The 17,828-nt window shown below is 39.9% G+C and overlaps 1 protein-coding gene across 16 annotated transcripts in view; it reads left to right on the top strand.

The window, feature by feature from the left end:
- LOC108313502 (amyloid beta precursor protein) overlaps positions 1-17,828 on the top strand; it is a 288,061-nt gene that overhangs the window by 165,833 nt on the left and 104,400 nt on the right. For 7 of the 16 annotated variants that reach the window (XM_037743237.1, XM_037743236.1, XM_037743241.1 and 4 more), the window contains exons 7-8: positions 3,486-3,653; positions 5,936-5,992. The exons of 5 other annotated variants lie outside the window; for them this stretch is intronic. In XM_037743237.1, the coding sequence (XP_037599165.1) occupies positions 3,486-3,653; positions 5,936-5,992 (225 nt within the window). The remainder of the gene's footprint in view (positions 1-3,485; positions 3,654-5,935; positions 5,993-17,828) is intronic. 4 more of the 16 variants (XM_037743239.1, XM_017541904.2, XM_017541906.1 and 1 more) reach the window with 1 other exon arrangement.

The raw sequence follows: 17,828 nt of genomic DNA, 5'->3' as shown, positions 1-17,828 counted from the left end.
TGTAACTGGGAGAGGGGTTGCATGTTAAGAGAAGCCTGTCTGCTTTTTCTGGTGGACAGGTAAAATATGCTCCTCCATGTCAGCAGATGAGAACCAGTTGGACAAGGTAGCTGTCTTGTAACAAAGGCACACTGTCAGTCCTTTTCTTCCAGGGTCACATACATCTTCTCCATACATTATGTATTTAGCATTAAATTAACATATACTGTTACACCCATTTCTGACCACATTATCTCAGATGTCCTTTTGTATTTGAGTATTGTGGGATCTGTTGATACTGCCTATGATGTCCACTTGGACTCCACCAAGGCCATGAAACTCTTGGGTGTTATTCAAAGTCAAGAGTGCCACCTGCCTCAACAGGATTGGGAGAACCAACCAACACTCCCCAAATAGGAATTATCTCACTCTTTTCTTGGCCTTTGTGAAAGGACAAAGTTAAGACTCTTACAGCTAGAGACTCCAGCAAGAGTTGTAGGCTCATTGTGTAGCTTATGCTATTTACCTAATTGACATGTAAATGGATTTTGAGGTCTGAATGCTTGTTCTAGTTGATGGGGGCTCATTTGGCCTGGGTTCTACAAATTGGCTGTAACAAATGGCTTCATAGCTATTATAGAATGAGGCAAAAGAAAATAAAAATGAAGGTAGTATTGTGTTTCACTAGTGGTATAGGAAAATATTAATATAATGTCATTTAGGTTCTGGACTGGGGAGATTTTGCCTTTATCGTAAGTAAGAAATTGTTGCTAGGTCACACACAAGGGCAAATATTTATCATGAATTATCTCCTTTGATCATCATTCTTTTATCCCATTACTTGACTTGCACCCCGCCCCCCGCAAATTCTACCACTTTTATTTAATACATAGGCTCATAAAGATAAGGTTCATGCATCTGCAGAGCTATGATGTTCACTGTGAGGTCTGTGGCACACAACTATAAGAAGACATATATTTGGTACTCTAAGATGATACTTTTTTTATGCCAAAATGTGAGGGTCAGCATAAATTGTCAAGGTACGTTAGTTTTGTTGCCAGTGTTTCTGTGACTATGCAGTGAAGAGATTCTGTGTCTCCCTTGGAAGCAGTGGCCACATTGCTTGCAATCCCAGTGCCAACTCCTGGCACAGTGCAGGCCTAGGAGACGCTGCTGCCTTGAAGTCTTGTTGGAATTAACACTGCCTGAGTAAGAGATTAATAATGGGTATTACCGTGTCTTAGATACATGAGAGAGCATGTGATGTGAATGTGTACACATTGTTGAAGGAGATACAAAGAAAGAAAACAAAGTCAAGGTGTAGATGTTTGCTACAACTGAAGATAAGCTCCAGGAGCAGAGAGCATTGCTGGCTGTAGTTGATGGGGCCCTCACATCTGGGCAAAACTTTGAGCTCTACAGTCTAGAAGCTGCTCTCTCAGTAACTCAAAGGGGATGTGGCCCCCAGAATCAATTCACTCTTAATAAATCAGGATGCCAGTTCTTTAATTTTGGAAGATAAATAAAATTAGCAAGTAGATGGGATACCTGTGTCAACAGCTTGGCTAGTTTTCATCCTGCAAGAGTATTGTATACAGAAAACCAATTTAAAAGACATGCTTTGGGAGCATGGACTTTGAAAACAGCAGTACTGAATGAGATAGTCTTAATGGTAGATGAAAATGAGCTTGATGCTTTTGTAGCCATGTTTCCATCCGAAAACCATGTGAAGAGAGCCAGATCATGTTAGTGCCCTTTGCATGGGGCATTTCTCCTGCAGAGTGTTTGACACCTTCTGGGCTTGGTGCTATTTCTCCTGTTGACATCATCATGATGGTAGCAACCTCTGGTTTTGCCAAACTTTGTTGCATCTACTGAAAGAGCAATGTGTATAAGGAAGTAAAACAATACTTAGTCCCAATCTGTATTGACATTGTGGATCCTTGTCTTTCATTGGCTAATTAGAATCAATCTGTTGAAGGGCCAGTTGCAGTGGTTCACGCCTGTAATCCCAGCACTTTGGGAAGACGAGGCGGGTGGATCACTTGAGGCTAGGAGTTCAAGACTAGCCTGGCAAACCTGGTGAAACCCCGTCTATACTAAAAATACAAAAACAATCAGCCAGGCGTGATGGTACATGGGTAATCCCAGCTACTTGGGAGGCTCAGACACAAGAATCACTTTAACTCAGGAGGTGGAGGTTGTGGTGAGCTGAGGTTGCGCCACTGCACTCCAGCCTGGGTGACAGCGCAAGACCCTGCCTCAAAAACAGAAGAAAAGAATCAGCCTGTTGAATATTCCTAACTTGGAAGTTCTGGGTATGCATGGTTTTTATCTTTTAGAAAGGTGTTTTTTCCTCTGTTGTGTTAGTAAAACTAAGAATAAGAAGACATCTATGTGTGCTAAGGCATCAGCCTAGCAAGGGCAGGGCACAAACCCACAGGGAGAATTGGGGCTGTTGTTTCCCTTCCAGTAAAAATGGGATATACATGGGAGGTAGAGTTATAATTCTTCTCAAGTTGACTTTATACATGTAATCGGATGGGTCACTGATTGACTTTGAGTCGGTCGGGGTTGAGTGAACCTGATCTTGCGGAGGGTGGCAAGAAAGACATCTTGACAGGTAAGATGTGTTTTAATGTAAAACAGTACATGGTATATATTAATAAGTTAGAATTGGTTGACTATGTTTTATTGTTTGGAACATTACTGCCCAAGGGTGAGGTAAATATACAAAATATACAGATTTTTAATAGATAGATATCAATTAAATATCATAATTAATACATTGTTATAGTTGTACTTAATGCATATGTAATTAAATTATTAAAATATATAATATATTAATACATATTTTAATATACAAATAAAATGGTCTTAAATCAGTTAAGACCATTTATATTAATACATATTTTAATATGCAAATGAAATGGTCTTAAGTTAGAGTTCATGTCATTGAGTGTAAGTCACATTTATAGATATCACCTGTGTTTCCAGATAAAGTCAATGGACAGACAGCCTCCAAAACCTGGAAAACATTCAAAATATATGCAATTCATTTACTCCTTAAGGCAATCATTTATAAAGGAAAGCAATCAGATGTTTGTGCTTCCGCTTCATAACTAAAGCCGTTCTCTCACATGAAAGTTGACTTCTCAAAAGAGGAGTTCATTTTTTATAATGGAGAATTGTTTCGATGTGCAGACACCTTCTGTCATTTCATATTCATCTAAAAGCAGCCAAACAATCTTTTCACCTCTGGCCAGCATCCTTTTATCACTACGGAGTGCTGCCCTCATTAAACCGTATGAGAATGCATGCTCTGAGAGGTCAATCTCAAGTCCTGGTGGGCAGTTAAATGCCTCAGCAAATGTTTGGTAGATGCTGCCTAATCAGCCCCGTCCAGCTTGCCACTGGGAGGACTAAAACAAGTAAACGTGTATACGTGAACAGAGAGACAGTGCCTTTTCATGCTAAATGTGGTTCCCCACATCTCCTCTGATTAGAGGTGTGCTCTGAACAAGCCGAGACGGGGCCATGCCGAGCAATGATCTCCCGCTGGTACTTTGATGTGACTGAAGGGAAGTGTGCCCCATTCTTTTACGGCGGATGTGGCGGCAACCGGAACAACTTTGACACAGAAGAGTACTGCATGGCCGTGTGTGGCAGCGTCAGTAAGTGGACCCTTCTTCGAGCCTGGCCACCTTTCATCTTTCTCGCCACTGACTCTGCTCTTTGTAACAGATTGATTTTCCTGGTTCTTGGTAATGGGCCTGTTGCTACCACTAACCACATTTCTGTCCACTTCTCTAATTGCTCGGAGTCTCCGCAGTATGTTCAGTCATGAGCACACCTCTCCGTCTTTCCCTAATAAAGCATGGCCATGGACGTGTTCTTTTCCTAGCTGTAGCAGTTATGTCTTGCAATCCAGAGGGATTTTTGAGTGCTTCTTTTTTTAAACAAAGCTGGAGTGGCTGTTTTGTCTTCTGCAGGCAGCCATTTCTGCAAATGCATACTTATGTGTTTGTCTGTGTACATATGTGTTCATGTTTATGCATGTGCACTACCTGTGCAGACACCATCTACCACCGGAAGCCTGGCTGATGCAGCTTGAGTTGCGTTGATAAGGTGTATGGCTGTGATGAATACCTTTAAGTTGGTTCATAACATGTATCTTTTATTGTGCCAATGAGGGAATGTGATTGAATTGAGCTCATGCATCTCACATGCCGGAGGGTACAGGTGCCCATGTTGCCCCTTGAGCTCAGCACATAGACATTTGCAAGGTCAAACTTCAGCTTCTTCTCTTGAAAACAGAAAAGAAACTTTGACTTAAAATGAGAAACTTTCAATGACATAAGGCTCAGGGAACATAATTTTCAAAGTTTCTCTCTTGAACATTAAGCTTTTCATAACTCTGGGGGACAATAATATGAAGTCATAATGACTTAAGTACACGATGAAATTTTCCCCAAAGAGGTAATTCTCAGGAGGTCCAGTACCAGATATGAGATTTCCACTGTTGTTAACAGACTTCAAGTGAAATTCCCAATTGTGCTTATTTATTTATTTATTTATTTATGTTCATGCGTAGGAAGTGTAAACTACTGAAAAAGTAATTATTCAACTCAGCTTGATTAACTCAACTGAAGATGAAACTCAGTAACTGCATTACTTTTTTGAGAGAGTCCTGCCTTTTCTCCCACGTGTTACAAGGGTGGCAGCCACATTTCCTGCCTGGGATTCCTAGGGATTTTATAAATTGTTTCCAGCAAGATCACAGGATTAAGCAAAACAACAGAAGGACCTGCACCATTAATACTTCCACTGTAAAGGAGCCCAGGATCTAAGAGGAATCTAATGGAAAAGTGCCTGTTGGTCTCCCGCCATCACCAGTGAATGAGATGACTGCATCAGTCCCATGTGTGAACAGGTGTAGGACCTGGTAGCCTCGGGGGCTTTTTTTTTTTTCTTTTTCTTTTTTTTTCCCTGGCTCTGATTGGATGATTGCAGCTTCTAGCTCAAATGACTCCCTTCTTTAGTTTCAAAGCAGTCAATTAGGTCAGGTATTGTGAACACAATGGAAAGGTCTGTTGCCTTTGGAACAAAGGGCTTTTGTTACAGTGATTCTGACTGGTTTAGCGGCTGGGGAAGGTTTCCTGGCAGATTTCCAACTTTTTTTCTCCCTTTTCCTGGATGGATTCATTTTCTGAAATACCGTGTATGTTTTTTGGTAATAAGAGATTTATTTGGTTTTAATTGTTAGCAGTGATGAATTTGCTTCAAGAGGTTCAAATTATGTCTCCACCTCACCCGGTACTGCCATCCCTTCCCCTAACACTCTCTCCCTTTGATCAGTTTGGACTGGGAGCGAGCAGCAGGCACCCTTCCAGGTTGGATGGAGGTGCCCTGGGTGGCACACACTTTGCTGAGGGTTTTGTAAAAGGTAAATGCCCCCAACAGTGATGTATTAGATAAGACTAGCTGTATCTTATTTTAGAGGGGATAGGTGACAGAATAATGTGTGAAGAAAGCAAAGGCAAGAAGCTGAAGATCAGTTAGATGGGTGGACAAGAATAAGTAGAGTATAAACCTCAGCAAACAGCCAGAGGTGAGAGTCAGATGCTGTCCTATGAATGGGTGACATAAATGGAGTTTTGGTGAAAAATGCATCAAAAGGATTTGGAGATATTTGGCACAAAGGAAGGAGCAAGAAAGCCTCTTCTGTTAAAGAAACCTATTGTTACATAGATATACCATCAGAGACAAAATATCCAGCATTCTCAAATGTTAACTTCCTGCAAAAATCTTATATGTTCATTTTGGTTTTGTTGGAGGGACCAAACCTAAGTCAGTGATTTTGTGTGGGTGTTTTTTGTTAGTGGACTCATGTTTCAGCCACCATTCCCATGTTTCTCTTTTTGTTTTTGGTTATGTTCTCTTATTTTTTCCATAGTGTCCCAAAGTTTACTCAAGACTACCCAGGAACCTCTTACCCGAGATCCTGTTAAACGTATGTTGTTGTTCACCTGAGGGAAGGGAATTGGGGAGGAGGATGCTGCATGGTTGACATATGACTCCAGCATCATCACTTCTTTGCATGGTTTTGTGTTTCTTGCACACTTGTCTTAGTAAAATGTTTCTTCCCATCACCTTGCTTGTAATTACATCTAATTTTGCCAAACAGCTTGAGATGTTGGGCTAAGAACATCATTGACCAAGTTTCTTCTATTTCTAACCAATTTCCTTTTTATTGAGTCTGGTTTTATTGAATATTATATGGACAACATCATTGTATTGTGTTTGCCATCACTGTTTTGTTTCCTAAAAGCTAGCAGTGGAACTGAGAGCAGGCTCAGCCCGTCACTGCTTACAGAACTGAAGAACAAGGGACAGATGCAGTGGAAGGAAAGTGACTTGACTTTGCAAAGCTAGCAGGGGGGAAATGGCCCAGGCTCTTGCCTTATAGCAGCCATCTCAAATTTTGGATTAAAAAACAAAGGCTTAAAAAGAGGAGGTTGGAATGCGGGGACATGAAGGAGGGATGAGGAGGTGCTGCTATATGTGGCTTGTTCCAAAGACTTGTGTAATTATCCTGTTTGGGAAGTGGGCTGGTGTATCCCTGGCACAATCAGGTTACAAATTAACTGCAGCTTTGAAGCGATCTTCTGATGGGGGAGAATTCTGAAGGGGCCCAGATTGTTGGAAGTCAGTTGATGGAACTTCTAAGCAAGCATTAATAATTTTAATAATAATTACAAGCATAATTAGATAAGGGAAACACTGTGCATGGAGTGCCTGGTGGGAAGAAAGAGAGCAAAGATGACGATTTTATTATTAAAAATGGAAGGAAAAGATTTTTAAAATAGAGTACTTGGTTACATCAAGATGCTATGATTTAACAACAGACTATAATACATAAATAATTTATTTCCTCAGAAAAAATACTTAATATTCATGTATTATAGTACATGGACTAATTCGGATGCACAGATTTTGAAGACCCGGTTTCAACTTCAGACATGAAAAATCACTTTTAGACATTAGGAACCCCTCTTTCTCCTCTCCCAGAAGGTATAAGGCTATGTCGGAAGTAGAGAAAGAGCCTTCTATAAAGAAATGCGTTGTCCAACCACTGCAGGCCCTATAGTGTCTTGTTTTATTTTTACTTCAGTTGTAATATCAGACTAGCTTAGTTTTAAAATGTGGTTTCATTCAGAGGTAGATTTATCCAGTGTTAGGGTAAGGATGATATGTGCCATTTATGCTTATGATTGCTAGAAGTAGAGACACCATTTCAGTTGTAGCTTAGATATTTTATAATTAAAATTAGCATTTATGTATATTATCCTGAAAAGAAAAAAAAGAAAAACCTCATCTCAAAATTGATGAAACCAGTTACCTTTTTTAAAGATGATAAATTATAGATGGAGAATTAGGTACTTTACAAAAGATTTCATCTTAAGCTGTAAAGGTTTTTAATGGCCTCCATAAAATATTCAGAGTAATTCACATTATGTATAACTTTTGAACGATATTGTTTTTACTGCCACAGTATACACATTTCTTTTGCTATTGGGAAAAAAGCATTTTTCTCTCAAAACAGTGTGAGTACAGCAAGTGGGTTGACGCAGACCCGGAGAAAGCTCTAGCTATTCCATTGTAGTATTGATAATAGATAGGTATGCATGCTAAGTTGCATTGTACCATGCATTTTCACAGATCATTGATTTTTTTTTTTTTTAGAATACTTTGTGGGCATTTTCCTCATTCCTTTAGTACATATGAGGAAAATGAGGCTTCAAGAGCTTAGTGACTTGTCCCAAGCCATTGAACATGGCACAACCAGGCTTGAAACACAAATGACATTTTGGCTGCCCTCCACACCAAATGGCTAAGCATTTGGTTCTGACATTATTTTGCAGATTAGTGAAATCACATTTGAGATTCAGAAGCACATTTTAAGAATACAGAAAATAATGAAAAGAAGATGAAGAATAATATTGTTTCCTAAATGCCATGAATATAGCATGCATCTGTAAATTAAATGTCTTTCCCATTCTTTTACAAAACAATGATCATTTTCCCTTATGTTTCATTTTAGCATTTATAATAATTGTTTTTCCATTTTTAATAATTGATGGAAACAAGCATCGTTTGATAAATTTATTTTCATGCAGTACACGTAACACTACTTTCATCATCCGCTCTTCCAAACAGATACTCAAAGTCTCTTTTGTAATTTTCTCCTTCCCAGTAATTTTCTCCATCTACTTGCAGTGTGTTTGGGACCCTGACACCTTTCTATTCTAGGAGGATGAGGTGATTTTGGCAGCTATATTTTCTTGTCTATCTACAGAGACTATTCAATCACAGCAAGTGAAGGGCTTCCCAGTGCTAGTACAAACAGACAAGGGAAAAAAAAACATATGATTTCTAGTTATAGCCTGTGCAGCTGTGTGATCTTACTTACAGCAAACTGTACATTTGAATTGAAAAAGTCATGGTCATCTGGAGGTCAAATGTAGATGGAAGACTCAATTGAGAGAAAAGGAGCCGAACTCGAAGGTGAGCAAGCCTGCTAGACTGGGCAACTCGGACTTGACTTTGCTCCTTCATCAATCTAGGGCTCATAGGATGATGTTTCTGCACAAAGGTGGTTGGTTTCATAGGTTGCTCAGTCTGAGCTGCTTCCAGTCAAATAATAAATGTGAAACGAGGTAGAAAAAGCTCTTCAGTTGAACTGATGTAAGATTACACTTAGGGAGAAAATGTGTGATGGTCTGCATTATAAAAGCAGTAATTTGCCCGTCAAGACATCAGGCATTTCTAGGTTTCAGACTTTCATCATAAAAAACAATTTTTAGCATTACAATTTTAGGGACACATTTTGTTGTTGTTGTTGTTATCGTAAATAAAAATCTAAACCACAAATATAAAGGATACAGATATGAGGCTGAGAGCTTTCATTTTATTCATGAACATGGTGCTTCAAATCCTTTAAAAAAAATCCTTTCCCATTTAAAATAAAGAATCTTATGAGAACTTAGTTAATTTCTGACATTAGTTTTGCACCTGCCCATCTGGATTTAGGACAGTGCAAAAAGTTACATTTAATCTTCAAAATGTAGTATTTGTTTATAAATATTTGTTGATTCATTTATATTTGAAATACGAGAATATGACCATTTTACTAGTGTTTTCACCATCAGATTGCATCTCAAAAGACAAACAGACCAACTCCTTAATGGCATTTAATCTCTCAAAGAGCATCATGCCAGTTTTTAGTCTGCAGATTGTACCACGTGATCTGGCCAAAGTGTGACCCATCTCTTCTTGCGCCTTCATTTGCACTGGCGTGTGGCACAAACGCTAAACCAAGGTTTCTCAACCTCAGCACTGTGGACATCATGATCCAGATAATTAGTTGTTTTAGGAGTATGTCCTATGCATATAAGGTGTTTAGCAGCATCCCTGACTTCTCCCCACTAAGTGCTGTTAACACAACTCCAGCTGTGATAGCTAAAAATGTTTCTAGACTTTACTAAATGTGCCCGGTGGTGGGATGGGTCACATTCCAGTTGAGAATCCTGTTCTAGAATAGTAGTTTCCCGACATCTGACTCAGAGATAGAACTATACTGGTATAAACAGGAATACTTTCCACAAACTTGGGGGCACGCTGAAATGTTAGAATGTCAGTATCCTCCAATTCTCGACAGATGTTTGAAATTGAATTTGTTAGACCATTGTCCAAGCTCCCAATATTTGCAAGATAAAGTGGAAGTTGCTGTTGCTGTCCTGACTATAGTATTTGGAAGTCTTATAGTTTTTCTGCTCTAATGTAAGCTACTGTGGCAGCAAGAGAATAAACCGGCAAACCCCTTAGCTGGAAGTACATGGTTCACCTATGCACCAACCCTTTCTCTTCTCTGTTTCATCTTAGTTTTCTAGAATCCCAGTATATGCCGGAGCACAACCAGCTATAGAGATGTCCTGTGGTCTTGCTACACAGGTTATTTGTACTTTAGGATTATGTTTATGGTCTTAGAGTTTGTACAGAGGTGTAGATCCAACCCCATGCAGGTTTGAGGGAGGGAAAAAGATTGATTGCTAGGCACACCAAAATTGTCCCGATGTCATGAAACAGACTGGTACACCTCCAGAGAATATGAAAAGAATTGGAACTTAACAAGTCAGGCCCCAAGTTCCATCCCCAAGTTCCAAGTTTGTTGCCTCAGAAGCTCGTAATTTGCAAATGGTAGATAACTCACCATGCAGCCTTTGAATGGAATATGCCGCCTTCACCCCAGGGTCATTGTAAAGACAGGAGCCGGGAGACAGAAGTCTGAACGCCTAGGCCATTTAATCTTTGGCCAGATTTGAACTATTGTTCTTAATCACACTATTCTTTTTCTTTTCACTGTGCAATAGCAAATATTAGTTGCCATTAGCATATTCTAAACTGCTATTGGAACTATGATATTTTTATAAAACTGCCAAATTAGATTGGGCAACCTGGGCTTACACTTTGCTCCCCAGCCAACCTAGGAGGGAAAACAATTAAGCATTAAAAGATGTGATGGAGAATTAAATTACATGTCACATCAGTGCCAGTAAATGCTGTCAGATTAACAAGCATGAAAAGCCAAATCTTTGGTATCGGGTAAGGCTTAGATAAGAAGAATGGCTTTTTCCTCAAAGGCATAATAATTAGAGATGACTCTACAATTGAAAGGAATTGGATTGCTTAGCAACTCAGCAATTTTTTTTTAAAAGAAGGGCCATTTACTTTGATACAGGTTGAATGTCTCTTCTCTAAATGCTTGGGACCAGAGGTGATTCAGATTTTGGATTTGGGAATATTGATATATTCATGATGTGGTATCTTGGGGATGAGACTCAGGTCTAAACATGAGATTCATTTATGTTTCATGTACTCCTTATACAAAAGTCTGAAGGCAATTTTATACAATTTTTTTTTTTTTTTTGAGACAGAGTATTGCTTTGTTGCCCAGGCTAGAGTGCAGTGGTGTGATGTTGGCTCACTGTAACCTCTGCCTCCTGGATTTAAGAGATCCTCTTGCCTCAGCCTTCCATGTAGCTGGGCATCACAGGCACCTGCCACCACACACAGTTAATTTTTGTGTTTTTTAGTAGAGACAGGGTTTCACCATGTTGGCCAGGCTCGTCTCAAACTCCTGACCTCAAGTGATCCACCCGCCTCAGCCTCCCCAAGTAGTGGGATTATAGGCGTGAACCAACTTATACAGTATTTTTAATAATTTTGTGCATGAAACAAAGTTTGTGTACATTGCACTATCAGAGAACAAAGGTGTCGCTATCCTAGCTACTGTGACATCATGTCAGTCCTCAAAATTATCAGATTTTGGAGTATTTCAGATTTTCAGATGAGGGATTTTCAACCTGTGATAAGAGAATGCTCATTATGTATGTGCTGTATTGTTTAGCTGTTTGCCAAAGAGAGTAAGTAGATAGTTTAAAAAGGGGTTGGCAAATATTTTTCATACAAGGTCAGATTGTAAATATTTTAGGCTTAGTAGGTCATGCAGCTCGTTGTAACTACTTAACTCTGCAGTGGTAGCATGAAGCAACAACAGACAATAAGGAAACAAACAGACAAGGCTGTTTTCCAATAAAACTACTTTTAAAAAGGTAGCCAGCAAGCCAATCCTTGATTAAATACAGCAGTTTATTTTTATTTTTATTTTCAATAGCTTGTGGAGTACAAGTGGTTTTTGGTTACGTGGATGAAGTGTATAGTGGTTATGTTTGAGATTTTAGTGTCCCCAGATTACCTGAGTAGTATGCATTATACCCAATATGCAGTTTTTGTTTGTTTTGTTTTTGTTTTTGAGATAGAGTTTCACTCTTGTTACCCAGGCTGGAGTGCAATGGCACGATCTCGGCCCTCTGCAACCTCCGCCTCCTGGGTTCAAGCAATTCTCCTGCCTCAGCCTCCCAAGTAGCTGGGACTACAGGCTCGTGCCACCATGCCCAGCTAATTTTTGTATTTTTTTTTTTTTTTAGTAGAGACAGGGTTTCACCATGTTGACCAGGATGGTCTCCATCTCTTGACCTCGTGATCCACGCACCTCGGACTCCCAAGCAGTTTTTTATCCCTCACTTCCTTCCCACCCTCCCTTATTCTGAGTCTCCAGTGTCCGTTATGCTACTCCATGCCCTTTGCATGACCATAACTTAGCTCCCAATTATAAGTGAGTACATACTGTATTACCATTCCTGAGTTACTTCACTTAGAATCATGGCCTCTAGCTCCATCCAAGTTGCTGCAAAAGACTTTTATTTTGTTATTTTTGTGGCTTAGTAGTATTCCATGGTGTGTATATACCACATTTTCTTTGTCACTCATTGGTTGATGGGCACTTAAGTTGGTTCCATATCTTTGCAATTGTGAACTGTGCAGCAGTTATTTTTGAGCCCAGAATATGCTAGGCCAGGTATTTTGAGGGACCACCAGCAAAGGAATCTGAGTACCAGCTTTCAATAACTTGATAATTTTATTAATGAGGTGAGACCCAGATATGTGATAGAATTAAATAATAACATAATGTAAAATACACAAGTGTAGGGGAAGATTGCTCTGGAAGGCTGGGGTAAAATGAAGTCACCTCTGTTTTTAAGACCTCCATAGAGGTTAACAGTTCCATCTGCTTTTACTGCTACAATTTCTATGAAAGTGGACAATATTGAAGATTTTGACTTTTTGAACTAATCTATTGAGTGTTGAGCAGCTATGACAGGTTATTTCTTTATGTGCCTCCATTAATGAAGTCAAAAATAGCTTCTGACAAATTGACAAAAACCGGCAAGCTCAGGTTAACCCATTCTGAATGCCAGTTATTATTGCTGTTGCTTCACATATATTTTTTAAATTCAGACTTGAGGTTGCTTTTAAGTTTTAGTGCATTGTGCTGAATAGAGAATAGATGTTAATAAAAAAATAATGCCAGTATTCATTTTTTCATATTCAGTTCATATATTTGAAAAAATTCCCATGTTAGTATGTGTCCATAGATATAAAAAAGAAATGTAGCTTGACTAGAGTAAACACAGCATCGATTACATTTTTATTACCTTATGTCCACGCAACGCACTGATAGTGTTCTCCAGCAACTGTGATTGCACTGGCTATAAAATTGTAATACAAGGGCGTATCGGGGGAGAGTGCTTTTGTTTCTTGTTGTTGTTATTGTTATTTTGTTTTTAAGAGAGTCTGGTATTACACTGGAGGATCACAAACTGTGTTTTCTTATTATAAATGGCTCTTCTATCTTAGACTTAGCGGGTGTGATAGTTATTTGAATTTAGAATGCATTCGGAGTTTTAGCTCTTTTGAAATTAGAAAAATTGAAAGACTTTTTTTTTTTTAAGTTGGGGTGGCACTCTGAAAGCTCTGCCATGTTTCAAGATTAAATTTTCACATAAACTCTTCTTAACAGGTTTATATCTCACCCATATATAAATGATCTTCCTCATGTCCTCTCTTAAATTATAGCCATCTCAACTGACAGCATTGCTAGTTCTGTATCAAATAGCATTTTCAATGATAAGGCAGTGATTTATATAGGTCTTAATTTGTTTTAATCTTCTGTTATCAATGCTATAGAGATAAATTGCTTTTCTCCTGATGCAAGGATGCTAACTCAATTTTCTTGTTAGAATCTAACATTAATATATTGACTAAATGCCATTCATAAGCCTTTCTTTAGGGAAACATTCAGCCTTCTGGCCTGTTGGAGACGGCTGTGGCCATTGCTGTTTGAAGGTGGGTTATTTCTTCTTTTGTGCCCTTAGCCCATTGTGACTGTAAAATTATGTGTCACCTCAGAGATTGAGGAAACAAATGAATATCAAAATGATAATGGCAATCTTTCACAGTGTCTTTAATTTGACCCCACATTCTTGCTGTATTTCGTATGAATAGGAAATGGAGTACTCCACAATGATTGCAAAATCAGAACTAAAATGAGGGAGATCAGTACATGTACAGTTCAACTTAACGGATTATCTTCTACGGAGTCTTCCAGACAGGCTGGGAGAGTGATTTCTACCTCATCCTAAAGATGTTAGCAGGTTTAACCCTGTTTTGAAGTAACGTCCCTTCCAATGATAACCATTTTCTCAGTGGAAACACAGGTGTGGAAATGTTTCATTGATGTCTTGACCCCAGTGATGGAGGAATATTTTGTGATGGGAACGTTGTGTGCTGCATCAGTGTTCATTAATAAACTGAAAGCTAATCCGCCTTTTTACTTCCTCCCCAGAAAACACAGCTCTGGCAGGCATTGACAGTAGATTACAATGTGAGTGGCAGTGTTGTGACAAGCATCCATGTATCAGTATTAAAATTGAAATGAGCCCTCACGCACATGTGAAAGCAGTTTCTCCCATTTTCATATTCAGATCTCTTGCGTAATAGCATTTGGTGTGAGAAAAGAAGGGAATCTGACTTTTCTGGTGTGGGAAGGGGGCTGAGGGCAACGACCTCCTATGACAGCCACCCTGGTCCAAGCCACCTTCACCTTTGTCTTTCTCCTCTTAAAAGATCTTCCTTCTGCTTTTGTCCCATAGCAGCCAGAGTTATCCTTCTACAATATGCTCCGTCACATATGCTCCTCCTCAGACAGCTCACGTTGGTCCTTCAGAGTTCTTACTATGGCTTCAAGCCTGTACATGATGTCTCCCGTTGCTTCCCTGCCTTTCCCACTACTTCCTCTCTTGCTTCTTCAGCTCTGGCCACTTGGGTCTCGTGGAATTTGCCAGCCAGCCTCAACTCTTAGGGTTTCCATACTAGTTTTGTCATCTGCCCACCATGTTCTTCCGGCAGCCAGCTGGGGAGGATCTAAATGTCACCTCCTTGCCTGAGAGTCTGCCTGGTCGCTTACTTCCTGCGATCTACCTTTCCCCTCTCCCTCAGCTCTCCCGATCCTTCTGAACTGCTCTGTTTTTCTTTTTCCTCTTTTTCTCCATAATATAAATCACATACTAACAATGTGACTTATTGGCTTTTTAAAAATTCTTGTGGCGATTGTTTCTTTCCCTAGAATATAATGCCACCAGGACTAGGGACTTCATCTGTTTTTCTCATTGGTGTCTCCCAGGTGCCTCACATATAATAAGGGCTGTAATGTCGGTGGGCTGGAGGAATAAAGTGATGAACAGGTGCACTGAAGGCAGGATCGTTTGTCCACGTCAGAGCTGCTGTCTCAGCTGCTCTGCTACCTCTGACTTCCCAGGATGGCAAAGAACAAGGATGTAGCTTATGTAGAAGGCATTAGTCATCAGAATGCCACTGTATATTTGGGAGCAGAATGTTCACCTTGAAGCAGTAATGTGCTAGAAATTGGAACTGCTTTTCCATTATATTTTTTCATCTGTTATGAGTGTTTAGACACACATTAATCACTATTATAAAGGAAGAGAGGTAATAGCCTGTATATCCTACCGTGCCCTGCAAGACTGTGTTAGGAGACTAAAATAAAATAAATACAAAGGTCATTTAAAAAGTTAAAAGCTTGGCTGGACGTGGTGGCTCATGCCTGTAATCCCGGGACTTTGGGAGGCTGAGGCGAGTGGATCACAAGGTCAGGAGTTCGAGATCAGTCTGGCCAATATGGTGAAACCTCGTCTCTACTAAAAATACAAAATTTAGCTGGGTGTGCTGGCGAACGACTGTAGTCCCAGCTACTCGGTAGCTTGAGGCAGGAGAATCACTTGAACTCAGGAGGCGGAGGTTGCAGTGAGCTGAGATCACGCCATGTACTCCAGCCTGGGTGACAGAGCGAGACTCTGTCTGAAAAAAGGAGAAAAAGTTAAAAGCTTGTGCATATGATGTTGGTAGAGCTGCTAATGACTAGGAATCTAGAGGTCAAAACCTAGAGCTAAGGATGTTTAACGCTGAGTTTTGTCTCATTTTAAGTTTAGTTTTCTGTGCAAGGGGAAACATACCGAGCCAGCCTGCCTGCAGAAGGCATGAGTGAGCATGTTGGAGAAGGGGCCTAAGGCTGGAACGTCCTCCATATTCCGGCTTGTGGGCTCTTCACTTGATCCCTGCTTTATGACTCAACTTCTGTTGAAGGTCATTTGCCAGATAGTGTTCAGGGCAGGAACAACTGTTTCATAGAAAACAAGCCAACAACATCATAACAAAACGTGTTTTTTTGCCAAGTTATGCTCTCGTTAGCAAAACAAAACAACAGATACCCTTTCCAGTGCCCCAGCATGTGAATAGATTAGCCCTCTGCTACTCTAAAAAAATAGCTTTACAGCCTTTTTATGACTTACTTGATCTTAAGAGACTTTATTTGTCTATGTTTAGGGATGCACATGAGTATGTTAAATGATAGTGTTGCATCTCTATGCAATAAAATAGGGTCATTTTTTCTTCTTCCCATGTATGAAATGAGAACACATGGAACATGCCTAGCACAGTGGGCTCTGATGAATAGAGGCTGTTACCATTTGGCCAACATGGAAATCCTAGCCTTTATCAGAGGTTCTGTGGAACCTCAGAGGTCTGTGAACAGGATAAACTGTTTTATGGAAGTTTAAAATACAAAACAGAAATAAACGCTCCTAAAGCCAGTTTGTTTCCACTTTCTAAGTGGTTATAGTGACCTCTGTTTTAAACCTTAAACATACCAGTGGCCTGCTGATGTACAGCTTCCTGTTCCCTCTGTGTCCTGCGACATATCCTGACATTGCTTGAGCCCCACTCCCTTCCCGCAAGGAAGTACCTTGATGGGTGAGGACATAGGGCACAGGTACCTCTGGCATTCCATGGACGTTGTCACAAAATGGTAGTCAGTTCTATTAACGTAATCTCTTTAGGATATAAGGATATTCACGAAATGGAAGTTGAGCTCTCTGGACATATTCCACCTTAAAATTGTTCTCTCCTTCCTCCTCACCAGCTGCAGAGCAATAGCAATAAACTATTAAATTCATTTAACAGTATCAGCATATGCTGTCCTTCTCTGCTTGACTAGACAGTAATCTGGTTTGCCGGTTGGTATGAATACAGGATAATTTCACTCACTTACACTAATTGAGATGGGGGCTTTGTATGAATGGCTGAAAAATTTGAGTGAAAGATAAAAAGAGACACAACTTCCTCAACTATGGGAAGTAACTGGGACTGCTGACAAGGATTTACTTGAAGAGAAATTGTGTTGCTCAGGGTTCTCCAGAGAAACAACCAACAGGACATATATGTATAGGAAGAGGAAGTCCCACGATCTGTCATCTGCAAGTTGGCGACCCAGGAGAGCCGGTGGTATGATTTAGTCCAAATCTAAAGGTGTGAGAACCAGAGGAGACAATGGTGTACATTTCAGTCCAGGGGCAAGAGAAGACCAATATCGCAGCTCAGTCAGCCAGCAAATAAAAAGGATAAACTCCTCCATCCCCTGCCCTTTTGTTTTCAGACTCTCAGCAGATCGGGTGATGCCTGCCCATGTTGGGGAGGGTGACTTACTTTACTGAGTGTGACAGTTCCAATGCTAATCTCATCCAGAAGCACCCTCAAAAACACACTCAGAAACAATGTTTAATCTGGGAACCCTGTGGCCCAATCAAGTTGGCACAGAAAATTATCACAGAAATATCTCTGGATTCAATGGAATGAATTGGTAACACAGTATTCCCATTCATTTTCATGTGCCTAAAAAGAAGATTTTTATCCTTTTTAATATCCTCAGTCTGTTAAACATACCTCACATTCTTATTCCATATTTATTCTGTTATTATATTGCTAAGTGCATTTCTACTTAGGCCAATGTGATTATAGGGATTCAAATTACAGTG

The sequence above is a fragment of the Cebus imitator genome, unplaced genomic scaffold (assembly GCF_001604975.1).
Source record: "Cebus imitator isolate Cc_AM_T3 unplaced genomic scaffold, Cebus_imitator-1.0 Scaffold138, whole genome shotgun sequence".
Taxonomy (NCBI): domain Eukaryota; kingdom Metazoa; phylum Chordata; class Mammalia; order Primates; family Cebidae; genus Cebus; species Cebus imitator.
Note: the sequence above shows the minus strand (reverse complement) of the source record. Positions and strands in the feature narration are given on the sequence as shown.